The sequence below is a fragment of the Tauraco erythrolophus genome, chromosome 18 (genome assembly GCF_009769465.1).
Source record: "Tauraco erythrolophus isolate bTauEry1 chromosome 18, bTauEry1.pri, whole genome shotgun sequence".
NCBI lineage: Eukaryota > Metazoa > Chordata > Aves > Musophagiformes > Musophagidae > Tauraco > Tauraco erythrolophus.
Genome location: NC_141482.1, coordinates 9,098,532 through 9,117,427, shown reverse-complemented (window position 1 = coordinate 9,117,427; position 18,896 = coordinate 9,098,532). Strand labels below are relative to the sequence as shown.

Sequence of the window (18,896 nt, the reverse complement as noted above, 5' to 3'; positions counted from 1 at the left end):
TCTCATTAACCATCTGGGTACCATCCCAACAACTCTTTATTCTGTTAACCATTTGGGTACCATTCCATCAAGCTGACAACTCTAATGTGCTTAAATCTAAAAGCCATAAAGCTCTTCCAAAAGGAAAGCAAGCCCTTTTCTGCCACCAGCCTTGGCTACTTTTGCACTGAGCTGTTGATAGGCAAGTGTGAAGAGCAGACAGCTGAATGCTGGAGCCACTGGGTGTCTTGGGGGAACTGATTCTGTAACAGTATGAAAACGAGATGCATCAAAGCAAACGTGAAGAAGTGCAGCTGTCTAAAATGAAGTTACTTTGACTGCTCAGAGACTGTGTCTTATAGTGTAGTATTTACCAGGTGACTCTTTTTCCCTTTTAAGTGTAAGAGGAAAAAGCTACCAAAATCTGCTCTGTATTAAAGGCAAAGTTGGAAGCAGATAGTCTCAGCAGAAATAGTTTAAGGCCCTGTGGGAACTCCTGAGGGACAGCCCTTGCATGCAAGCAACTCTATAGAAGCCAACTGGCACCAAGTGCTTCACACCTTGCAAAATAGTTCCTGTTCTGGAAAAAGTAATGGTTACATTAAGAAACTGTCTAGCATGCTGAAAGGTGGTATTCAGCGCTGTTTGCTGAAACACTGAATGACAAGTGCCCTGCCTATGATTCCTCATGTACAGTGTCCCTAAATGTTAGGTGACAACACTCTTTGTGTACAGAGGCTCCTCTGAGTTTGCATTTAGGGCAAATATTTGTCTATGGAACCCACCCTTTCTCATCTATGACCCATGTCCCTTTTTATAGCCATTCACATCTCTAGAGAGTAAAACAAGAGAATTCTTCTAGAGAAAGAAGTTGCTTTGTAACACTCTGCTGAAAAATTCTTTGAGGAGGTGTTATAATGAGTGTACCAGAAGAGGGTAACTCTGGGTTTTCTTATTTTCCAGTGGATACTTGGAAGCACATCAGGCTGAATTGGATTATCTCTCTGGTCGACACAAGGATACAAAAAGGAACTCCAGATTGGTAAGATAATTTTAATGTTAAATACTTAAATGACTTTAAAAAACAAAGTCACAGAAGTAGATGCCCTCTCACATCTGGGACTTCCAGGGGTTTTCCAGCTAAAGCACTGAGGTGAGATCCAGCAAGGCATTGCAATCAGAAATTTACCAAGTTAGCTCTTGATGTGAGATTTAAACTTGGGATTTCTCATTTTCAATATCCAGCAGTGTTCTTCAGGTCATGTTCCTTCACTGGGATGGTATCTCCTTGTGTCTGTTTAGTGATCAGTGTTTATACCTGACTCTATATGGATAGAAATGACGATAACGATCGAGCTTTGTTTTCCATAGTCAGTGAATGTGCCCTAGCAATGTAAATTCTGTCATGTTCACAACTCCCTAGAAGTAAAAGTGCTAATGAAAAGACAACTCGCAGATTCAACTTTGTCTTTCATTTGGGAAATAATAGCTAGATTAAAAATAATGAAATCAAACTTCCCTGTACCATGACCAATGTCCAAGTCCTTGTTCTAGCTGGTGATGAGACTCTTACTGTCTCATTTCAAGCATTGGCGAAAACAAACCAAGCAACCATGCAAAGAAAATGAAACTACTTCTAAAAATGTTGAACTGTCTCCTTGTAGAAAACGGGCATCTCAGTTTAGTGTAACTTAAGATATGGATAGTGAGTCTTGCAGTTCATGTGAAAGTGTCGTTAATATGTACAAATACACGTGGTCTCCTGTTCAGCCTATGCTGTTTTTCTTTCAGGCTTTCTACTATGACCTGGATAAGGTAAGACTTGTGAGGATGAGATGAAATGTTGCAAATAGAGAAGAACTGATGATGTGTCTGCAGTGTTACTTAAAGGCATGTTTAGGAAATAATTTCTCAAGTCCCCTCTCTCTTTCCCCTCTTCAAAAGCAAATCCGCTCTGTGGAGAGATACATCAGAAAACTGGAGTTTCACATAAGCAAGGTAAGGAGCCTTAGCTCTTGTGTGTGTAAGGCTTACACTGCTATTTGAGCGAACTATCTAAAGAGAAAATACTTTCGTTATAATCCATCTGAAGAGGAATAACACTAGGTACTTTCTGAAAGCTTTAACTACTCTTTTTGCAGAAGGAGGGGATTTTTATTTATTTATTTTTCTTGAATGGTTCTATTCAGGCTGAATGTTGGGTGCAACCCAACCTGAGTTTGCCTGTGAAACCAGTTTGCATGGTCTGCCAGTTTATTCAGAAAATGCTGCTGTGGGAAGACTTGCATGTTCTCCTCCCCTTCCCACAAGGGGCCAAAGGGGCAGTTCTGTAGAGTGCGCGTCTGCCATCCACTTCCAAAGGAATAAAATTTTTCCTCTGGCATAGCTAAGGTTATAGATGTTTCAATCTGTATTGAGGGAATTGGTTTCCTGCTCCTCAAGTAACTTTTGCCTGAACAGTGTTACTCTACTTCTTGTCTTCTAAGCTGATAATAGAGCGAATTGTTTCTCAATATCCCATGCTTTTTTGCAGGCATGTCTACAAACTGTTGCACTCTAATCAGTCTGTAAAATGCAGAAGTTGCAGCATTCTGCAATACTATGATAATGGGATTTGGTTGGGTTTTTGGCCAGGAAAGACTGATAATGTTCCTTTCCAAAACTTATTAAAACTATAGTGGATTAATTCTTGTTCATTCTTCCCCCACCTCCCAAATCTTAAAGGTAGAAGAACTCTATGAAGCTTACTGTATCCAGTGCAGACTACGAGATGGGGCCACTAATATGAAACATGCCTTTTCCTTGTCTCCTTCCACCAAAGCTTCCAGAGAGAGCCTAGTGGAGCTTTACAAGAACTTCCAAGAATGCACAGAGGTAGGAAATACGATACACATGTAATAGACATGACTGTTCCTTAGCAAAATATTTACCAGGACTTGCTACTGGCTCTTTTTTTTTTATGGTGTGGGTTGAAAACTTAACATGTGACTCAGATACAGGTACGTAATATGAACTAGAAGCTTTTGAGATAAATATCTTACAGGCAAAGCTCTTGAATTCTGTGCCCTTCTTTTGCCCCTACTCAACTTGACTTCGTTGAAGACTAGTGAAAAATCCTTTGAATTTCTGCTTTGTTACTGGGGTCCATTATGACTTCCACTGGAAGTAGTGGGATGAGAATTAAATAATGAATAAGCTATGCTATTTTTACAAAACAGACAGTGGAAGGTAACTTGCAGTGAAATGCTCAAGCAGTTCCACTCTTCTGTGGTGTGGCAGAACACAAAGCCCAAGTCCTTTAAAGATGAGATAAGAAAATGGCGTGTATGAGAAGGCAGCCACTGCTTTTCAATTGTAGTGACTATTCACTCTTTCTTCCAGGACATGTGCTTTATAGAAGGGGCATTGGAGGTCCATTTGGGAGAGTTTCACTTGAAGATGAAAGGTACATTCCTTTCTTGTTTCCTTCAAGACTCATCAACTGATTTGGAGTTTCCTGTGTAGCAATCTGATCCACTGAGTCCGTTTGTTCAATGTCAGTTGCTTTCTCTGGCTTTCTGGATCAGACCCTGAACACAATTTCGGCAAAATTCTGTCTGCTTCAGTGCTTAAAACAGATTTGCAATGTTATTTTATATTTGAGTACAAAAACTGACAAGCTTTCTTTCCTCAGCTCAACTAAAGTTTGTCCTTTGGGCTGGTGGCATGTCTTCTGCACAGAGGGGTGTTAGCCAGAGAGTCACATTGTTTATTGCAAGCTGAGGCTTTGTGGGACACTGTAAAACTCTACAATTAGGAACTTTCCTTCTCTTTTCAGGGTTGGTGGGCTTTGCACGTCTCTGCCCGGGGGACCAGTATGAGGTGCAGTATAAAGCAATTCATTTTGTCCTTCATTTTACCGCTGTGAGTTGGCAGTAGAGGAACAGGAGAGCAAGGGTGCAGCGTGTAGAAGGGGAACAGGAAACAGACTCATAAAACCGTGCACTGTTCTGATGAGAACGGTGCTTCAGCACGTTCACTAGCTGCTCTCTCCTTTGAGACTGAAGAGGGAAAGATGTGATTCAAGTGTTAAGGGAGGGTTTAAAAGATGGCAGCAATTGTCTATCAAAACCAACCTGTCAGATCTTTGTCTTCAAAGTTGCCCTGGAATCAAGGAACGGTTGCTGCCTGTTTCTTAGAGGATTGCTCTTGGCATGATTTCAATGCATCTTAGTATCTTACTGGGTTGCTTTCCTACTTCCAACAGTTCCAAATGAATTCCAGTGTGTCTTGTATTTCAGTACCGCTACACTTGTTATGCAACATAGTTTTGCAGCTCTTCTAGAAAGAGTGAGATGTGTCATTTGGCACAGAGTTAAGGTGTTAAAACCTGCAACCTGAATGCTTGCCTCCAGTCTTCTGGCTTTATCCAAGTTACTAAATGTATTGTGATCAAAGGAATGGCTTTGCCTCTGCGATACTGAAACAGCGCGAGGCCTGTGGACTGAAGGGAACCTTCTGGGATATGTTGACCCAATATCCTTTTCTTTTTGTGGTTTCTAGGTGTTTGTGAGACTGGGACGCCAAAAATGGAGGTTGAAAGGCAAGATTGAGACTGATGACAGCCAAACATGGGATGAGGAAGAAAAGGTTTTTATACCAAATCTCCACGAGAAGTTTGAAATCAAGGTGTGGTGTATAATGGTTGGATTGGAATCAGTGGGCTAACATGTCTTCTGCCATACTTCTGCTTACCTGTTAGGCTACCAAGCATTTGTCAAATCTCTTAAGTAGTTTTCTTTTCCTAGTCAGGCAAAAATGGTAATTAGTCAATGTTCTGCTTACTGAACAGATATCTACTGTTTTTCCCTTGCTGCTTGCACTCGTAACTCTTCGTGCACCTACTTTCCAATGTTCTGGAGTCTGATATATGTGGTGGTTGTTCTTTTTTTTTTTAAAGAAAGGTCAATATCTGGAATTTTTTAGGGTGAAGTCTAGATGTGGAGACAAAAAGATGTGTATGTATATATATTTTTATATCACCTATGTGGAATATTAAGTACCTGGAGTTCTGTTCTCTATTGAAAAAGAGAAATATGTATATGGAAAGCATATCATTGCACATGTGTATGTTTTGAATGTATAGTTCAAGTTGTCTCTTTATCTGGGTGTGCTGCAGCTTCTTTTCTTGTGTTCTACTCCAGATATGCTCCATATCTGCAAAGAACCAATGGCATTTATGTGCTGGTACAAACTATCTGCTATCTGTGCTTTGTATCTTTATTCAGAGTTCTGACACTTTTTTGAAGTGCCTTGGAAGTGGTCATGTCTTTAACAGTAAGAGACCAGTGCTAGTGGCTTGTGATACATAGTTAACACATTGTGGCTACCCCTGAGGGGTAGCTTGTGGTCTTCAGAGGCTCTTGTGCAGTTGCTACTGTCATTGGTTCTGGCACTTACCTAGCAGGTGGAGTTAATCCTTAAACAGCATTTCCGCTGTAGTCTTGGCATCTTTCATGGGCTGGACTCCTGGCAACCTAAAAGGAGCTGAGATGGAAGGCTGTGCTGGATCCTGTTCTACTAGGAAACTCTGCCAGCGCAGGGTTTCTAGGTCTGGCAGCTGTGTTAAAGCAGCTATTGCAATGTTTCCCTCCTATCTGGCTGCAAGAACTGGGTTACAAGGGAGAGACTCTTTAGCATCTTGCCAGCACAGCCTTTGAAAATGTGCCTATAATGTGCTTTTTTGCTGCCACTATGCAATGAATATCAGGTGAGAGGCTAATTAAGATCCCTGTTTTCCCATAATAGTTGTAAAAACTGGTATTACTTTGTATGACAATGATAGTTTTACTCTTTTTGTCAGCTTATGAAAGTCTACTGACTAATATTCTCCACGCCCTCCTGCTGTTTCCACTTTGTACTTAATAATTTTCACTCAGTACAAATACATAGCTGGTTTAAAAAAAAGGGAAAAAAATGAGAAGTGCCAAAGATTGTTCCAAGAGGAGCCTAGCAACAAAATTTTTGCGAGCTCTTAATGAGATGTAGGCATGTAACTAATTCCCGAAGTGGACTTCAGGCATTTATGCTAAAATTCTGTGCTGAGTCTCATGCCTTATGCACTTCTAGAACAATTTGATCTCCAATTGCAAGTATGTTTTTATAGCAAATGTTTGATTCGTTTTGTTTTTTCTTTTAAAGTAGTGAAGAAGCAAAGTACCAGGCTGGAAAAAAATGCAGGCCTGTAACTGCATCGATAACAAACTTGGAGCTACTTGCAGAGCTAGAGGAAAGAACTCACGCTTACAAATTCTGGTTTTTGGTCCACAGCTGAGCTCAGGACAGTTAGGAGAGTCATAGTGGATGCGGACAGTTGTGCTTCCAGAACCTTTAGGCCAGTGAGAGCTGAAATGGGCTAGTGTGGGTAGGCTAATATACTTCTCTGTAATATGTTTTCAAGACAATGTTGTTCTGATATGTAGCCAAGCCAGACTGTGCTATAAATGACAAGTGCTTGTATGTATACCAGAGCTAGAATTTCCAAATTTCAGACTAATTTTTCTTAAAATCAGTCTACCAAATTCTGTTGTCAGAAGTGCTGTGCAGCTCTGTTTCTCCCCAGCTCATAGAACTTCTTTCTTCTTTGCTAGCCTGCTCTGACACATTCCATTTGGGAATATTGGCTCGCAACAGTTTAAGAGCCCAGAACTGAGTATCAAGATTGTAAGTTTGTTGTGGGCCTCAGAGCAGATCTGAGCCTGGGGTGTTCTCCTTTCCGTGCATGTGACTTAGGATTGTCTGGTAAGATGAAAGTTGATATGTTTGTCTCTTCCTGCAGGTGACAGAGCTGCGAGGACTGGCCACTATTCTGGTTGGTGTTGTGACATGTGACACCATAAACTTCTTTACAACCAAGCCTCAGGCAATCATTGTGGATATAACTGAACTGGGCACCATCAAGCTACAGCTGGAGGTCCTCTGGAAGTAAGTACAGCTTCAAATGAAAAAAGCTGGAGCTAAACATTTGAAATAAATTAAAGGCTCCAAAATATGTCACTTAGTAGTGTTCAACATCATAGTCTTCTTTCTGATTGCAGAGCAGGTGCAGGATAGATAGCAGCCACATGCTTCCTCACAGCAAACCCAGCTGCTGTGCCTGATCTCTGATTCTGTGGACCAGTTCTAAGGAAGAGGAGAGGGGAAGGGACAGAAGCTATTTCTGTGTCCCTTCAGTTCTTTGTGCTGCTGTTATCAGAGCCACGGGTAGCCACATCCCTGGCTGGTTGGCTTTTCCTTATATTACTAATCTCCAGAGTGAACGTTCAAGTCCAGCTCCAAGCAATGTATGTACATCTATAAAACATGAACAATAATCTTAAAGATGATGAAACAAAACAGAAAATAGTGGCTCCTAGGCACAATGAAAACATATGTAGTTGAAATTTTAGGACAATCACTGTTACCCAGCCACAATTTGTTAAAAACAAAGCTTTCCCAAAGACTTAGCACCTTCCTATTTGCACTACAGTTATGGTTATCGATACAAGGCCTGCTTGTGTACTACAGGGAAGCTTGGTTACAGATGCACTTTTAAAATTAGCTGAGTATTTTCATGGTGCCTGTGATTTGTTTGAATTGTTTTATATTTAAATTTTGTAAATCGATTATTTTTCTTGTAGTGGATTATTGATGTTATTAAAAGCAAATTCTCTCTTTTGTGGCTGCTGCACTGGAACTTCTTCCTCACTTTAGACACACCACCATGGATTTTTGAAGTGGTACTGTTATTTCTGCTTTATGGGACTGTCAGTCCATACTGAGAGTCTTGTCTGCAACAAATCAAAACTTTGTAACCTGTTTCCATTTACTGCTGTCCAGAGGTTAAATCTTGCCATCTTAGTGAAGTGCCCAATGGGCACTGTTCGCTAGTACTTTTTTTTTACATGGCTTACTGCAGTCCTCAGTTCTTCCCAACCCAACATGGCAGAGAGGCATGTGAACACACCTCCATGGACCTTCTTGAAAGGCCACTTTGTGCTGACTTGAGGATCTAGGCGCTCTTCAGGAAAAGCAGGACCTGAACAATGTTTAGATTAGGAAGAGCAGGGAGCTATGCCTTGCAGGCTAGACTCACCTAAGGCCTCGGCCTTATACAGCTGCTCCTCTGTGGCCATGCTGATTTCTTGTTTTCTTAAAAATTAACCAAAAATAAAAAAAAAACCTTTTATGTGTTGGATGTGTGATCTGCCAAGTGTGCCCAAGAGTCAAACAGATCTTTCAGTAAGAGTGAAGTCTCCCTGCCCTTAGGGTAAAGTAACCAAACGTATTTTACAATAAGATTTGATTTTTCAGGTCTTAATACCCTGTTTCTATTTACCTTTGGAAGCATCATTTGAGTTAAACTTTCTCATAGTCTTTTAAGCCACCAATAGGAGAAATGCCACAAAGGTATTCTGTTGCAATTCCTGTTCAAGTGTTCATAGTTTTCAGGTTGCATTTCTGGGTTTGGAGAAAGAAAAGCTTTATTGATCCACACACTATTTTCTGAATGTCTTTTGTGTATGCTGTGGTTCTTGAAATTTGCTGTAGACTCGTACATGCAATTGGGCTGAAATACAAGTCTTGGCAACAGCATCTGAAAATTATTTTCAAATACACACATTGCTCTAAGTCAATGAGAAATAAATTCATGCAGCAGAGTTTTGCCCACACCTGTTGTTTATGACACTTTTTTCTCCTGAGATCTAACAATAGGCATCAGTATATATTTTGTTTTGGTGAGGTGCTGCAGCTGCTCTGAGACTTTTGAGGCTTCTGTTTCTTATTTGAGAAGCTGAGCCACTAATTAGTTGAGTAACAAAGCCTTGTTCCAGAAGCTTGCTGTGATCTTGCATTATACGCTCTATGAAACTTCTTGCTCGTGCCAAGTTACGTACGTATTCTCATTTGAATCTGAAAGCAGGGATGTTCGTGGTAGTTATGGAAAACTGTGTGGAGCGGGGATGGTGCAAGTTGCATTATACTTTTGTTTAAAAAGTAAAAGTAGCTCTTAAAATGACAGCCTTTTAAAATGAAGGTCAATTAAAATATTCAGTGGCTTGACATTTGCATGTCTTAGTATTGGGGAAGGAAAGAGAGACACAGGAGGATATACAGGCTTTTATATCCCCAGCAAAGTCTGATGCCTTTATTTGTCATCTCTCACCCTGCAACAAATGCACACCACCAAAACTTGCATTGGCTTTAATCTGAATGTAAAGTGATAAAAAGCTCTAGATGTAGTTTGGGAGCAGAAAGGACTGCAGGTAGAACCTTCTGCTTGCAGAGATGCTTTTCTTATAAGGGAAGTCCTTCTACCCTGTGACTTTAACCTAATGCCTTAAGAAGCTACACTTGTGCAGTGAAGGAGACATGTTTTCTTTATTGAACTGGGTATAAAATCTGTTTTTGAAGATGGCACATTCATGGTGGAAGAGAACTTCTACTCTTTTCTTGTAACCCCCACAAATGGAATCTAACAGATTCACTTTGTTTACTTTTGCTGGATCAAATTGCTTGCCTTTCCTCACTGTCAGTAACTTGTACAAATAATTATGCATGTAAATTGTTCTTCCAAAAGGACTGTATGAGGAAAGCCCCTTCCTATTCTGGGATACTGCATAGTTTCTCAGAAAAGAGATTTCTAAATCTTCAAAGCAAATGATACTTGTGACCAAATTTTCTAAAAAAAAAAAAAACCAAACAACCCAAACCCCACAATTTAAATTATGTTGACACTTGATCGTTGCAGTAGCTTGCAGCTCAGAGTGCAGCTTTTGATTGGCAAGATGAGCACTTCGATGGTATTTGGGACAACCATCACCCAACTTTTAGAGCTGGCAACAACTGAGTTGGGAGCAGCGTTAGTGGTGACGCATTTTCTTTGGGAATTAATCCCCACTTGGAATTTCTTCCAAGTGTATAAGAAATCCAGCTGCGTGTCTCTGCTGCGTTTAAGTTTTGCGAAATGTGTTGGTATCCTACCAAGTGGATTCTCCAGAGCACTTCTGCATGGAACTGGCAGGCTCCTCCTCTTTGACAGCCCGTTTGCTGAAGTTCTGTACGGAAAAGAGTAGTTGTGTGGTGATAACTCAGGGTGTTTCTATTTTCAAAGACAGAGCACTCAAAATAACAGCTGCTTTTTTCTTTAAGAGTAACTGAACAAATCCAGCTGACTTGCCCAAACTTCCCTGAGAGGCAAGTTTTCAATCTAGACCTGCTTTGTGAGAAATCCAAATGTAGATCACTCTTCCACTTCTAAATGTATATTTTCTTTAAATAGGCCACCAATCTTCTGGGCTGTAACAAAAGTTCCTTCAACTCCTTTATAGATTACGCCATGAGGAGTGTGAATGAGCTTGGGCCTGTTGCAGAACAGCTTAGTTGGCCAGTTTGGCAGAAGGCTTTTGGTTTTTTTGCCAACCTAAACAACAGTCTGAATTCTGTCTCTCACATGAAGGACAGAGAAAGCCTGTGTTCTCTTTTCAGAACTTCAGTTAGCACCCTGTGCTGGGATCTAAGGGTACCATCTAGCCAGAACCACTCTTGTGATTTCTGCCTTCTTTGAGCATGTGCTGGCCTGGCTCACAAGGGTTTGTGGAGTAGGAGGAAAAAAAAAAAAAAACCTTAAGGGAGAAGAAAGAAGGGAAGTCTGATTTATTTTTAACTTTTTTTTATACATACCTGCAGATAGTCTTGTTCTTATACATGAAAACTTACCTGCATGTGTAACTGCCTGTTCGTGTGTCTTTAGGCAGTAGTCCATCAATGCATCTCTGCTTTTGATGGAAGTGATGTTTCATAGCTTAGTCTTGTGATAAGCTGTACTACTAACCTTGAAACTGGTGTTTGTTATGCACAAGCTTATTATGGGTAGGAGAAACCTAACAACCACCACACTGTTAGAATTGCATAGGCATTTTCACCTGTGTTCAAAAGGGGGAAAAAAGAAATCTCGATACTAAAAGTGAGTCCAATCCAGTTGACCAGAATTGCTTTTTTTGTATTAATGCAAGTCTGGATTCGCAGGCTTAGTAATGGGATTCAGACAGGTCTATCCACCAAGAGCCCCTCTGGCCAGGTGGTGTTTAATGCATGGAGTGACTGGACAGAAGGGGAGTGATTAGGCCAGTGTTGGCAGCAGGAGAAGGGAATGCAGGTCCTCTGGGGCTGAGTTCAGCTCTTATATGCTCTGCTTGATTACTTACGTTCCTCTGAGAACACAAACGAGGCACTGTCCTCCTTAAACACCCAACAGAAAAATGCAGCAGAGTGATAGAAATGGTAGAAATCTGAAGTATTTCATCCCTCCCCAGATTTGGTGGTTATGACAAAATAATATCTTACTGGGAATCCGTGCTCAGCGCTGGCAAGGCCGAGGCACTCTGTGTGTGGATGCAAAGCTTCTGATGGTCGTAGGAGCTCCAATCTAGGAAACCTGAGCTCTGATGAATTGTAAAGCCCTTCAAGGTCAGGCTGGGCATGTGTGTTTTGGACCTGAACGCTGAAGTCCTGTGCTGGTGCTAAAGCAAGCTAAAGGAGAGTTACGTGCTGCGTTTACGTTGGGCTTAACGACGATGGCATTGTGGTGTTTAATGCCAGTATTGTAACTTAGTGCCAGTGTTGTAGTTAGTCATGCTAACATGCCAGCATGTTTGGCAGTATAGAAATAGAATGGGGACAACAAAGATGATCAGAGAAGTAGGGCCACTTCCATTTTTTAATCGAATTTTTCAGTCTTGAAAAGGTGTTGATGGATAGTATTGTACAGGTATATAGATGTTCGCTGTGGGGAATGTGGAAAGGAAATGATTAACCACCTCTTCTCTCAGTACAGCCACAGAAAGCTGCCGAAGTCAAAGTACTTGTTCTACAATATAGAGTTAAATAAAGAAGTTTTGGCATGCTTTTGACCTACACAGAGATTTTGCATCAATGATTTCAGGAAGTGACTAGACAAACTAAGGCGAAGTGTGCGACAACTAAAGGCAACAGTCTGCTTGCAAAGTCTGGTGCATGACAGATCTAAGCTATGGATTGCCTCAAACTGGAGTATGTGTCTGGGGAAAGCCTACTATGCTTGACTTATTTCCTGTGCTTTTCCTCTGAATATCCCCTACTGGTTTCTGTCAATGTCAAGGTGCTGGGAGAGATGGATTCGTAGATCTGTCCCAGCATGATGTTTTGTTTTCTGTACAGATGTGGAACAAGATGATAGATCATGCCCAAAGAGCTCACAACCAAGAAATAATAGATGCTTTAGAGCATACTTCATTTTTTTTCCTTCACCCTTGGCTTTGCTCTCGCAACTCGTTATCTTGCAGTAACGGGGAGCGTGTGCTTGTTTGGAGGGCAGCTGAATAGCTCTATGTTGCTAGAGGGTTTTAGCAATTGTCAAAGAGGCAAAACGGATTTAGGTTGTTATTCCTGTCCCTTTCCTCCAAAGTGTCATTTTGCATTACTGCATTGCTATATTAAAAGCTAAAAATGGAAAATCTGAGGAATGGATCCCTGTGATTCTTCTTTAAGAAATGCCATGGGTGGAAGTAATTTGCTTCCATCAGTAAACATAGCAGGCTTTGGCTAAAAGGCTCTTACTGTCAGAAACCTGATTTATTTTCTGCATAGCGAGATGACGCAGATGGTTGTTGATGTGACTCCATGAAAGTGGCCTGTTTGATGAACCCCAGCTGGGTGACACTGGTTAATTTGGCCAATTAACGTGTATTAGGCGAGCCCACAGAGTGGTGCCTCCATGCTGAGGAGCACGGCAGTGTGTTGTGCTGCAGGATGCTGTTGAGAATTGTCCCTGTGCAACACGAGAAGCTAGGGAGAATTGAAGCTCTATTTTTCAACTTTTGCTGGAGAGCAGAAGTTCATTTCCCTGTAATCGATTACTCCTTGTTATTCTTTGGCTCTTTTCAGGCTTCTAGTGCTTCTTGTATTATACAGTTAAGTGCAGCTGACTTTACCCTGCTGTTTGGTCGCTATATTCATATCTATGAAATCAGATTTGTTACAACCAATTCACTTTTTTCCAAAATGCCAGTCCTTAAGTGGAAAATCAAACTTTTATTTTGGTGCCACAAGGCATATCACTAGGGAACAAAAGTAACATGCAGAAAAAGCAAACTTGCTTTACTTAACTTTAAATATGTTTTCCCTCTCCTGGTTAGCTGAGTTGCATTTTGGGAGATAGTTTGTCAAAATTTCCTTAGACTGCTTTACAAAGGAGCTGGGAAATCAATGGCTGGGATGTAGTAGGTAATTGGGAAGTCTTTAGAGCGGGTCTTGTCAAACTCTTGTAGACCATAGCCAGCGTCCTCTGGGACTACAACTAAGCTTGTCCATGACTGTGCGAACCACAGAACTTGCCATGTACCACTGCTCAAGCTTGCTCTGCCAGCCAAACGAGTTGTTTGTTAACATTTGAAGGATGATGAAGGTTTTTTTAGTGGCTTTTCCAGGTGCCATGTGCTCTGCAGGAGGGAAATTAGTGACAGTTTTCCTTTATTACATGTGTTATATTTCCTTCCTATCTGGTATGGTGTGTGTCTTCCTAGCTGTCTGGTGGCTGTCAGCAAGCAGCCTGTACTGTACTTGGCAGCACTGGTGTCCGTGTAGGACAGTGCAGAAGGACAAAGGGCACCTCAGACTTGAGGCCTGTTGGACTCTTCTTCCAAAGGCTGTGGCACAGGTCTCTGTCTAAAGGGTGTTGAAAATTCTATGTAAAACCTGCAACCTTTTTGCCTACCTCTTTCTCTGCTGGTACAATTGAGGATATCAGTCAGGTAATCCCTCTTTCCTTTTATTCTCTGTGTTTAGTAAATGTCACAGTTCAAATCCTAACAGCTGTTCCTGCTGCTAATCATATCTGTGCTTTCTGGTCTCACTGACACTTAGGCCTTTGTCTTCTGCTACAGCCCCTTTGATACAGAGAACCTGTTTCTGTCACCTGGAACCACTGCCAAGTTTTCTGTGAGTAGCAGGAAGAGCTCTTTATACAACTGGACTCCACCAAATACTCCCAGCTTCAGAGAGAAATACTACCTGGTGAGTATGCTGAGGAAAGCAAAATGCAAAGTGCAGATCAAAGACTCAATTTTTTATTAGATTAGGCTATTGAAAAACACTCAGAAATGTGAAAATGTAGCACTCTAGGGACATTGCCGTTTATTTTGAGGCTTTGTTGTTTTTTTTCTTTTAACCTCTATTCTTTTGAGTTCCATTTTAGATTTTGTAAAAGCAAAACACCTGCCAAATAGTTTTCTTGGCAGGCAGAAGGGTAGAGGTGTGGGCATCTGCTCTAATAGTCTACAGTGGGAATCAAACTAGGAACCAATCTGCTTCAGTATCTGTGGAGCAGAATGGTGCCACAGAGGTGTGATGTGAAATAGCCTTCCTCTTCCTCAACGCCATTTTTTGCAAAGTGTAGCCCATGGGAATAGAAACCCTGTCCTCTCTCATTCATTCAAGAAAGTTTTGGTTTAATGGTTGTTTTGTGTGATCCTGTTAACTCTGCCATCGATCTCAAATACTGAAAACATCATATAGATGTTCCCCTAACATCAAGTCTAAGTCGGGTTTGGCGTTGCCTCACCAAGGCAGCAGAGTATGTAGCCTTCAGAAAGGTTTATTATTTGCACAGAGTATGTTGGACCCTTAAAAATGAACGTTTCCTCTAACCACCACCTTCACATCCTGTCCTGATCTGATGTAACACCAAAGCTGCTAGGCAAGGTTCTTTTTCCAGAAACAATTTTTTAGCTGTCTTGGTAACTTTCATCCAAAAGATCTAAAGCACAGTTACTTTTCTACTTAGTTCATGCAGTAGGCTCTTAGAACTTTGTTTCAATAGTTTCTTTTGTCCAGTCTGTTCTGGCCTGGTTCCCTTGAGAAGAGCCCTGTGGTTTTGAGCAGTTTCGGTGTGTATGTTTCCAAGAAGCGGAAACCATGGTTCTCTATCTTAGGTGGTATCTCATGCTTTTCAGTTGTGTGTGTGCTCACTTGTGAATCTGTTTGCTGCAGTCTGTTTTGCAACAAGGGCAGAACCAAGGGGATGTAAGTGATGAAGCTCAGCCTCCCAGCATATTGAGCTACTTGGCTGCTTGTGATTTTGATGTACGTGGGAGAAGCAAGCCTCACACTCCTGCAGAGACAAGTGAGGCAGACTCCTTCAGCTCTGAGGATCAAAAAGGGACAGAATCCAGAAATACAACTCCAGCCCTGTACCATAGGATGTTGCCATCAGTGATTATTCAAGAGACTTGTGCAGAAGAGCGACAGCATCCTGTTCCAAATCACACAACTCTAGATATCCTGAAGAAGACTCCGTGTATGGATGGATTTCCAAATAACCCATCTAGTTTTCTGAATTGTCACAAAGGTGGTAGAGATTCTTTCAACCAGACCAGAAATAGCCGTCTGACAGACAAAGAAGACGTTGGTCAGAAAAGCTTGAATGCTGCACATGACCTAACACTAGATGGACATACAAAGTCAATTGATAAGACTCTCCAAGAAGTGTTAAATTTGCTGAAATTACATGATGTGGGGCAAGCTCAGCTGGAGAAATTGCAGTACCAGGTTTCATCTCTGAGGGATAAATTAAAGGTATGGCAGTGTTTTACTCTTGGTAGATGGTGTAGCTTCCACAGTTACTCCTAAACCTGTAGAAGTTCCATGATCCTGTGGTGGATTTGACTTAACAATGTATCGATGGCATATTCCCAAAAAGTAAGTTTGGCCACCAGAGGTCAGGCACTACTCAGAAAAGGCAGCCTGGAGCGCCAACTGCACAGGAGCAATAGTTGCACAGCATCTCTGAGAGCCTTTGGCTGCTGTGTGCAAATTAGTAATCTGGAGAAAGCAATTAAGAAACTGCATGCAGTCAACGTGGAAACTAGTCTGGGCTAAGCAGAATCTGAGTGGTGTGTCAGAGCCTCTGCATCTTGGTTTGCTGCGTCTTTTTTTTGTGATTTTCAGATTTAGTACACCTTGAGATGACTGCATTGGTTCATCAAACCTAACTTTTCTCCAGGATCACCTAGCTTTTGCAGGCAGTTTAGTTTGTCTGACAAGTTGTATGACGCTGAAAACATTTCTTTCTTCAGAGGAAAGGTCCTGAAGAAGAACTTTCTGCAAGCACTGGGTTATACTGCAAATTTGGTAGCTTTGTAGTACATGGGGCCAGTGTGCAGACTTGGGAGAATAAGATACTGTAGGACTTTATGTAAGGCCTAGTGGTGGAAGATGCAGAGAACATCACCTCTTATACTGAACTTAACAGGCATGGAAATCCACAGAGGAATATAAATAGATTAAAATATTGAAGCCTGTTTTGAATTTAATTACCAACATTATTTTGGGATCAGAGTGCTGTACCAAGAGCTAACTTTCCTGAAGTGTTAAGAATGAAATCAGAAAAGCAAATTGATTTGTTGTTAAGAGTGATTTGAAAAACAGCAAAGAACTGATGCAAAATGGCTTGATAAATACAAATAACAGTATTTTTCCTTCCATTCCACCAACAGCCAAAGACACTTCATCACAAACATTCATCTACAGAAAGTTTAATGGTGGAGACAGTACTGGAAAGTTTTGACTTTTTAAATGCTGACTGTAGTGCTGATGAGCTTTCGTTATTTGGAAGCATAAGGACAGCCAGTATCAGGTATGTACCTGCAGCACTTTGTTACAGGGGACTGGGAAAAAGGGGTAAGGAGGGCTGATCCCAGGAATGCTTACCAGTGCATCGTGCTTGGCTAAGCAACGGTTGTGCAGAGCTGCTGTTGGTATGAACATCCAGGAGAGAAACCAATTTTTTTTAAGTTCTCTGAGACTGATAATTTGGAATACCTACCAGATGGAAATAGCAGGAAACTTAAACTGAACTTACGGAAAACTTTGCAGAATGACACCCGCAGGATACGATAGAAAGCCTGACTTGCAGGACTGCTGGAAACAGACTGCAGGAAACAGGCTTATCAGGATGGTGCTGAACAGCTCTGCGCTGCCAAGGAAGAGAGCTGCAAGTAACTCACAGAGCTCTTCTACCTGTTCTTGCTTTGGAATTTAGTTTTGCATTTTGCAGGTTGTGTAGCACTGAGACTTAGGTTCCAGAAGTACGAGCCCGATCCCAAGAGACTTAGTACACTCCCAGTATCATCGAGCTGGGAGAACACCAAGGGATTGGTCTTACGTGTGCTGCTTTTGCAGTTCACTTGTTGCAAATGACGCAGCAACTCAGTTCACCTTATCTGGAAGCATCTTTTCCTAGTATTGATTCTCCAAAATGGAATTTTGTGGAATCAGCTGATCTCCTGTTACTGTCCTGGAATGAGTTTTAGAAATAAAGTCCTCATGTTTTTGAGAAGTGTTTTAAATGCAATAAGAAATGATGTTACCTGTTAAATGCCTCTTGGTTTATACTTTAAGACTGCTACTGAGGCTGCACGCCCTCGTGTTCATTTGGTGATGAGGTGAGATTTAAACTCCTTTTTCCCCTCATCTCAACAGCACGTGCAATGACAACACTCTTCAGTCCCTGAGCTGTGACATGAGAACAGAAACAAGAGATGTAACTACTGGTGACGACAACTTAGATGCACTTTTGATAACTCATCTGAAGCTGTGCAAAGGCCTTTTGCAGGTAAGGAGTAGCCTGTGGGTTTCCAGGGCACTGGTTTTAATTGTTGATTCTGATTATGGACAAAAGTGAGTCTGTAGCTGGTTCCTTTATAAAAGCAGAAAGAGCCAGAATAGAAATTGAGTCCGAAAAATGCAGTGTGTACATGTGTGTGCGCAGAACATGTCATACAAAACTCTGCTGCTTTTTTTCAGCCTCTGAGTTTTGCTGAAGCTCCAAGTAATACAGTTGTGCCCAAAGCAGGCTGCTAATGCAGTAGGACAGATTTGAGTTGAATTGTAACAGGTGATCAATTTTTTAATGAACAGAAACTTGCTACTACTAGAAAGAAACTGGTAGCATGTAGGCCAAGAAAGAAGTCGTCTTATCTCCTCTGCTGAACTCATTCCTCAATTAATTTCAGTTATTGTGCTCAAGCTTATTATTGTCCTCAAAGTACTGCCTGTGATGGGGATGGGCAGCGGAGGACAGTGTAACTGTTAGTATTGATCTGCTATGGAGTTGGCAGGGGCAGAGAAGAACGCCAAATGCTGGACAGCCTGTTCCAGCATAATATGATTTACTCATCCTGTTCTGCTGAGCAGCTTTGTGCTCAGAAGTGACCTCTCCATGCTGTGATGGGAAAAGAGGCCTTTTGAGAGCAGCTGGTGTGTGTTCTCACAGATTTTAGAAGCGTGATTCTAAGAAACAAATCTTCATTTATCTTGAACTGTATACTGCCTTTGTTTCAGCTACTAAGATAAGCATGTTGCATTTCAGAAACTGAGGTCACCAAACGTAGCCCAGGTTATCCAGGAGAGCATTTTGGAAGAAGTATCAGAGCAGACGCGAGTCCTGGGGGATGTCTTGGATATGTCTGTTGAAGAAAGTGAGTAACTACGTTAGTCCAAGGCGTGCCAGAGTTCTGAGAGGTACAGATAACTCCACCTGAGCTTCCCCCAACACATCAGGGTTTCTTTCTAAATTCCTTACAAACATTCACATAATTTAAACACCTCTTATATCTAGATTCTTAGAAAAAAAACAGGGCTTACTGGTTTTTTTTTTTCCCCTCTGCAAGGAAGGAAAAGACTTGAAGTTTGGCTCAAAGAAATAGTAACTGAACTGGTATGTCTTAGAAACAGGGATGTTATAGATGGAGTTTGCAGTCAAAGAACAGCGGAATAGCCTTAATAAAATCCTTTTATATCTGCTTTTACTTAGTAAGCAAACAGCCCAACTTCTGTACACATTTCCAAGAAAAGTTTGGTGT

The 18,896-nt window shown here is 41.4% G+C and overlaps 1 protein-coding gene across 4 annotated transcripts in view; it reads left to right on the top strand.

Moving 5' to 3' along the window:
- RIPOR3 (RIPOR family member 3) overlaps positions 1-18,896 on the top strand; it is a 52,796-nt gene that overhangs the window by 27,526 nt on the left and 6,374 nt on the right. For 3 of the 4 annotated variants that reach the window (XM_086622950.1, XM_086622951.1, XM_086622952.1), the window contains 13 exons: positions 943-1,021; positions 1,771-1,794; positions 1,924-1,977; positions 2,704-2,853; positions 3,361-3,424; positions 3,797-3,840; positions 4,522-4,647; positions 6,797-6,942; positions 13,920-14,049; positions 15,025-15,609; positions 16,530-16,669; positions 17,515-17,647; positions 18,404-18,512. In XM_086622950.1, the coding sequence (XP_086479076.1) occupies positions 943-1,021; positions 1,771-1,794; positions 1,924-1,977; positions 2,704-2,853; positions 3,361-3,424; positions 3,797-3,840; positions 4,522-4,647; positions 6,797-6,942; positions 13,920-14,049; positions 15,025-15,609; positions 16,530-16,669; positions 17,515-17,647; positions 18,404-18,512 (1,784 nt within the window). The remainder of the gene's footprint in view (positions 1-942; positions 1,022-1,770; positions 1,795-1,923; positions 1,978-2,703; positions 2,854-3,360; positions 3,425-3,796; positions 3,841-4,521; positions 4,648-6,796; positions 6,943-13,919; positions 14,050-15,024; positions 15,610-16,529; positions 16,670-17,514; positions 17,648-18,403; positions 18,513-18,896) is intronic. The other variant, XM_086622953.1, reaches the window with a different exon arrangement.